General features: G+C 49.2%; 1 protein-coding gene across 1 annotated transcript; it reads right to left on the bottom strand.

Moving 5' to 3' along the window:
* Positions 1-1,821: 1,821 nt before the first annotated feature.
* On the bottom strand, positions 1,822-6,037 carry LOC137828417 (protein CROWDED NUCLEI 1-like). The gene is made up of 2 exons (XM_068634983.1): positions 4,811-6,037; positions 1,822-3,435 (listed from the first exon to the last, which is right to left on the bottom strand). The coding sequence occupies exon 2, from the start codon at positions 3,428-3,430 to the stop codon at positions 1,952-1,954; it is 1,479 nt and encodes a 492-aa protein (XP_068491084.1). The 5' UTR covers positions 3,431-3,435; positions 4,811-6,037; the 3' UTR covers positions 1,822-1,951.
* Positions 6,038-6,699: the final 662 nt, after the last annotated feature.

The following is a 6,699-nucleotide window of genomic DNA, read 5'->3' as shown; positions in this document are numbered from 1 at the left end:
TGGTGTGCCCAAGCGCCTGGTGTCGGACAATGGGACTCAGTTTGCAAGTCACCTGTTGAAGAAGTTGTGCGAAGGTGTGGGAATTCAACAAGTGTTTGCATCCGTCGAGCACCCTCAGACGAATGGCCAAGTAGAGTCAGCCAATCGGGTGTTGCTAAGAGGTTTGAAGAGAAGGCTAGAGAAAGCCAAAGGAAGTTGGGCTGAGGAGGTACCCCGTATAGTTTGGGCGTACCACACCACCGAGCAGTCTGGAACCCATGAGACCCCGTTCAGCTTGGTCTATGGGCGCGACGCAATGATTCCAGTAGAGATCCAGGAGAACTCGCCGAGATTCCAGAACTTCGTGGAGGAAGACTCGAATGAGGAAAGAAGGTTGAACCTGGACTTACTGGAGGAGGTCAGGGAAGAGGCAAGATTAAAAGCTGAGGCGGTGAAAAGGAGGATTGAACGAAGGTATAACTCGAAGGTGATGCCAAGGCAGTTCAGAGAAGGCGACCTGGTGATGAGGAAGGCTCACCAATACGAGATGGAGAACAAGCTGTCGCCTAAGTGGACGGGGCCGTTCAGAATAACCGAGGCGCTCGGGAACGGCGCCTACCGCTTAGAGACTTTGGAAGGAGGGGCGATTCCTCGCACTTGGAATGCCACGCACCTCAAGTTATATTACAGTTAAGAACTTTGTAAGTACAGACAAACACGAAGTTATATTACAATGTTTCTGTTAAAACAGTTTGAAGGGGGCACTCTTTTTTCCCTAAGGAGGGTTTTTAATGAGGCCACCCAATAAAGAAGAGTTTTCGAAGCTTAAAGTTGTTTTAGATTGCATGCTTGTTGTTTTCCGAAAGTTTTGAAGAAAGACCTTGTCACTTATATGTGATTTAAGGCAAGTTAAAGATATATTGCATGCTTTCTAGAAAGTTTCTAAGTCCCCATCGTCTTTTGGCGATTGGCGGCATCAGTTAAAGTTAAAGTCCTCATCGTCTTTCGGCGGTCGGAGGCACTAGTTAAAAGACCTCAACGCCCTCGCGCGTCCTGAGGCGAGATAAAGACCTCCTCGCCGTCGAGCGAGTGCAGGCGAGGAAGAGCAAAAAGTCCTCAGTGTTTCTGGGGGAGAGGAGATGTAACCCCTGGGGCAATGTAGAGGCACTAGCAAAAAGTCCTCAGTGTTTCTGGGGGAGAGGAGATGTAACCCCTGGGGCAATGTAGAGGCACCAGCAAAAGTCCTCAGTGTTTCTGGGGGAAAGAAGATGTACCCCCTAGGGCAATGTAGAGGCACGAGATAAAGACCTTCTCGCCGATGAGCGAGTTCAGGCAAGAGAAAATCCTTCTCGTCTTGAACGAGTTCAGGTATGGTGTGAAGGGTGGAAGAAGTTTGGAGGGTGGCTAGGGTAGGTTCGAAGAGAACGCCTAGCCACCCGGTCTTTTGTTCTGAAGCTCAGGGAGGTAGAGAAGGATCCGAAAGGCGCCTCTACCCCCAGATAAAGGAACAATGGCCAAGTTGTGAAGCCAGGAGGAAGCTGATATCGCCAAGAGTCTTTGGCGACTAGAAAAAAATGCAAACAATGGCGAGAAAGTCAAGACCCGTTTTGATAAGGCAGATCGGGTGAGTTGTGTCTTGAGCCATTAGTTGAGTTGAAGTTCGTTATTTGAAGAGCGATTTTACGCTAAGGTTCATTACCTTGAAATTACAAGTTGTTAGAGTGTTATTGTTCGAAAGTCGGCGGTTCGAAGCAGTTAAGTATACATTTGCGCTTACGAAATTACTAAGTTAATTTCTGTGAAAGTAAAATTATACAAGGGGGGATAAAGCAGACAGAGAAGTTATAAGTAGAAGTACAAAAGCTTTGTAATAAAGTGCGATCAGTTCAAGGTACATATACATAAAAAAGGGAAAGTCTATTACAATTATGTATAAGGAGAAAGCATAAGAATCGTGGATGGAGGGAAGCAATCAATCTTCAGAAGGAACAACCTTCCCGTCCACCACCTCATTGTTGAGAGACACCATGGTAAGATCCAAGTCGGGGTACAGGCAGGCGAACTGTTCCCGGGCGGCCTCGAATCCAGCAGCAAGAATCTGGGCAGAGCTCAGCTCAAGTTCTTCGATCTGTCTCTTTAGCCCCTCGTTCTGCTGCTTCAGCTCTTCAGCTTGTTTCTTAAGTTCTTCAATTGTTTCCCGAGCTTGAAGAAGGTCTTCAGCAACCTTCTTGGATTCTGCCTGCACCTGGGCCAGCTCTGCGGCGATCTTCCCGTTCTCTTCATTGGCTTCAGCGAGCTTGGCCACGGTGTCGTCTCTCTCCTTCTCCACCTTCCCCAAGAAGACCTCCCGATCGGCTGACCTTTTCTCGAGGTTCTTTACCTTGGCGGCGTCTGCTTTGATCAACTCCTCCAGGTCAGCCACTTTGATGCGATAGGGTACCAGCTTGCTCTCCAGCTCGATCTTCTCTTGAGCCAAAAGCTGCACCTTATGTCGTAGATCGGTGGCCTCCTTGCGTGCCACCCGGAGCTCGGTGCTCATGGCATCTTCTACTCGGGAGTGGTCGATTTCGGCGAGTGTTAGGTTGCAGGATAACCTCTCTGCCTCGATCCTTATGCTGCGATTCTCCGCTCGGAGTGTGAAGATGTCATCTTGGAGCTTCTTGGTGGAACTCTCCACAGCTTTGGATATGATGGAGGGGAAATCCTCCGCCATCATCTTCAGTTTTGCTGAGAAGGGCTCCCACACCCTTTTGACCTCAAGAGAGAGGTTTGCTTGTGGAGGCACCGGGGGGGCTTGTTGTTGGTTCTCGCCGCCACCTTCTTGAGTTGGTTGTGGAATGAGCGCTTCTTGGCGTGGTGGCGACGTCGGGGATTCAGTGATGATGATAGGTGAGTTGTGAGCACCCTCATCCCCGACTGATGCAACATTTGCGGTTGAGGTGTTTGAAGGAGGACCCCCTCCAGCTGATACATAGGGCGTGGAGGCGCTCGGGGGGTTCTCCATGAAGTTAGCTTCGGTGGCCTCAACCACAGGAAGTGCGGATGCCAGAGGAACCGCTCGGACTGGCAAGGTGGGAGCTGGTGGAGGAAGCAGTGTTGGAGGCGGAGCGGGTGTGGAAGGTGGTGTTGATGTTGGAGGAGGAGGTGGAGCAGATGGTGAAGAAGGCGCCACCCTCTTCCTCTTGGTGATGAGGCCATCTTCAGTCGCCTCATCGTCTTCTCCTTCGTCCTCATGAACCACTTGAGGGGTTTTCCTCTTTGGTTTCCTGAGGACGAGCTTTTTGCGCTGATTGGCGGGCTGGGCCTCGGGAGGAGTTAGGCCTTTGGGTGGCGATCTGCCTTGTGCGGCGGCGATCTCCACCACTGAGTTTGGCATGGTCTGGGAACCCGATGCCAACCCGTGGGCTCGGGCGAGCGCCCTCAGTTCAGCTAATTTTCCCTGGCCCAACATACGATCTGCATAATGCAAAGATACATGGGTTAGTTCAGAGAGGAAGGTAAACACATAAGTCACATATGCAGCAAAAGCAGATAAGTGGTGCAGAAAATAAAACCAAAGTCTTGTGCACAACACACAAGACGCCCAGAAACAGTTAGCAGAAGTAACGACAAGTGTAATGACTTAGATACTGAGGCGAGCTCTAACCTATGCGAACTTCGAGTTGATCTTCGAAGAACTCGAAGGAGATGAGCGTAGTGGTGAGAAAGGTGATATTGGCGTCTGCCACGCTTTTCCAAAAGAAGCACAGATCCCTGTCCAAAGCACCCATGCTGTCAGGACTTCTTGGCCTCCTGAAGCTTCCCTTGGACTCTTTGCTCCCCTTGTTTACCCAATACAAGGGGAAGCCGTCGAGCAGTGAGGCGTCCTTGTCGTTTGGGCGCACCTGGACAAACTTGCCCTTCTAGTCTTTGTAAGATTGCTGGAAGATAGAAAGGATTGACCTCCCAGCAATCCCGTTAAGACTCACCCACAGGCGATCTCCTGGGTGTTTGGCTTCAAAGAGGAAGAGAAAGACGTCCACTGACGCTGGCAGCCCCAGATGGTCGCACATGATCTGGAACGCCAGCACGAACGCCCAGCTGTTGGGATGGAGCTGGGCGGCGGCGATGTTGAGCTCGGTAAGTAGCTCTCTTTCGAAACGAGTGAAGGGAAACCTAAGTTTCACCTTCTTGAACAAAGTGGTGTATACGAAGCAGAACAACCCGCCGTTGTTCCCCTTGTCGTCGGCGCACACTGGCAGGTCGGGGGGGCAAGGTAGCACCATCATCTTGTCGTCGTGCTCCTTGTGGAACGACAGGTGAGGCTCATCCCCTTTCTTCAATCGAAGAACTGCCCCAGCAGAGTTTACTGAGGAGGTTTCCTTCAGCAAGGTCGGGGTGGCCCATGGGTATAATTTTTTGAAGTCTGGGGAAGGAACGGAGGCTCCTCCGGCGACAGGCGGAGTAGCCTGAGCCAAGTTAGGGCGGGAGGGTGCAGGCCTCTCAGCCTGGGAAGAAGAAGCACCAGGTGCTCGCGGTGGGTTGTGTGCTTGAGATGAAGGGTTTCGTGACGAGGGAGGAGGATTTGGGGTGATCTTTGAGCGAGCCATCGCGGAAACTGCAAAGGAAGAAGAAAAGAAAAGGTGATCAGGGTTTGCAGAGGCTGGCTCGATCGTGAAAGAAGGGTAAAAAAACGAACGAACGAAGGTTCGTTGTAACAAAGACGAAGCCCTAAGTTACGAGAAAGGAGAAATAGAGGAAACAGCCCACAGCGTATGCACCAGACAGTTAATGGATGATGCGAATCGGTTAAAATGCAGGAAAAAATCATCAGAAGAGGTAAAGGGAGTACCTTTTTATGATCGGAAGAACAATGAAGGAAGTTGATGATTCAGGGGGTTGAAGAACGTCGTGAGCTTTTGCAGAAGAAACTTGAAGCGTTTGAGAAAACGAAGAAGTGATGGAACAGTAGAAGAGAAATGGGTTTAAGGGTTTTTCGAATGGGTTTTGGAAGCGCAAACGACAATTAAAGGTAACCGTTGATGAAGCCACGTGTCGAGCGATTAGAGGAGTGTTTGGTGGAGCGTCAGGAAAGCAGAAAGTACAACCGCTTGGAATTCTGCGCCAGCGCCACGTAGATCGGTATTGACATGACTCCTTTAGTCTTTTCGCTGGACAAGTCTTCGCTTAAGACTGGGGGGCTTGTGTACCGCCCCGGTAGTCGGAAGTGATGACGTGGCATCAAGCTATTGTATAGGCGTGTTGATGGGACGCCTGGCTGGCAGAAGGGAAGGAAGTCGGGGGGCTCGTGTAGTCGCCAGTTATTAAGTTGGCGTGCTCCGATCTCCAGCACACCAGAACCGGCGGTCACCGGGTTAAAGATGAAGTCGCCAGATGTAAACCCAGGCGACCAAGTGATTAGAGATCGCCGAAGAAAGGACATCGCCGGAGATGAAGGCAGATAGACATTTCCCAGCTGGCCAGAGGGTGAGGTCGGGGGACAGCTTGCTCGATCATACACGGTGGAATAGGTGGTGCAGATCATGAAGGCGGCCGGCGAAACCACAGGGAAGGTGTGTACGAAGGCACCCGAACTCGCCAATCCAGAAGAGATCGCGCTCCAAGGCAACTATGCACTGAGTAGTATCATGCATAAGTAACTTAGCCAAAAGAGAGTCAGAAGCAGCGCCCAAGTCAAGGAGGCTCCAGATGATGGCACGTGTACAGCTGGATGCGAGCCATGTGTCCAAGTGTGTAACTGCCAGGAGAGAGAAAGTGTCCAGGTATATAAGAGTTTCCCAACGAACTTCTGAGGTACGCACGTTCAGATTGTCTTCTTTACGCTTGTGAGTTCTTGAGTATACTGAGAGAGAACTGGTTCACGGTTCCTTGAGAGTTCTTGAGTGTTACTCTTAGTAATTGGTGGTTCGGTCACTGACTTGGGCGTTGGAGTGCGATCGGCCGCAGCGGCGTCGTTCTGCTCTTTTGCAGGTTCTTGAGGTGGATCGCGGCGAAGGACGGAGGCAAACGCGGCGCATACATCGATCCAAGTTTGACGAGGCAAAGCTCCAGCGTTCTGGTCAACAGGCAGGATCAAGACCCAATCCTATTCCACACTTGAGATGATCCAAAAGCTTTTTGAAAACTTGAAAACTGTTTTTGAATTATCTCTTTTACTTAGTTAATGCATAGGAGCGTAAAAGCCACATTTTTATCTTTCAATCAAATGGTTGAAACAGTTACAACAAAAGCCCAAAAGTTGTTGGAATCATTTAAAACAGAAAAACCACTTAACAAAATTCTTTTAAGGTTTTCAGAAAAACAATCAGTTGATTTATCGAAATAACCGATTGATTTTTGTTTGACAACCTTCCTCTAAGTGTCAAATAACCTGTTGTTTCGAAATTTCAACCTGTTGAAATTTATTTGACAGCAGAGGCAAAGACAGGGTTTTCCAAATCATTTTAAAATCCACTAAGTGTCAAACAACCTATTGATTTGAAATTTCAACCTGTTGATACTTCCTTTTAGAAAGCCCATTTTTTCAAAATGTTAAAGATTCAATTGATCTTGGATCATCTTAATGAGTTAATTAACAAGTTTCAAACCACTAGACACACACACAACAACAGCAAACTCTTCAAGCTTTCCACTTGGATTTGGAGACATCAAAGCATCTTGTTCAACAATCTCCCCCTATTTGATGAAGACAAATCCTTGGTTTGCTTGTGATGTGCTTGT

Source organism: Phaseolus vulgaris, chromosome 7 (genome assembly GCF_000499845.2).
Source record: "Phaseolus vulgaris cultivar G19833 chromosome 7, P. vulgaris v2.0, whole genome shotgun sequence".
Lineage (NCBI taxonomy): Eukaryota > Viridiplantae > Streptophyta > Magnoliopsida > Fabales > Fabaceae > Phaseolus > Phaseolus vulgaris.
This window is presented reverse-complemented; position numbering and strand designations above follow the sequence as displayed.

What these genes read in the sequence shown, in the direction of transcription:
- LOC137828417 (XM_068634983.1), bottom strand. Translation starts at nt 3,430, where the DNA reads ATGTTGGGCCAGGGAAAATTAGCTGAACTGAGGGCGCTCGCCCGAGCC.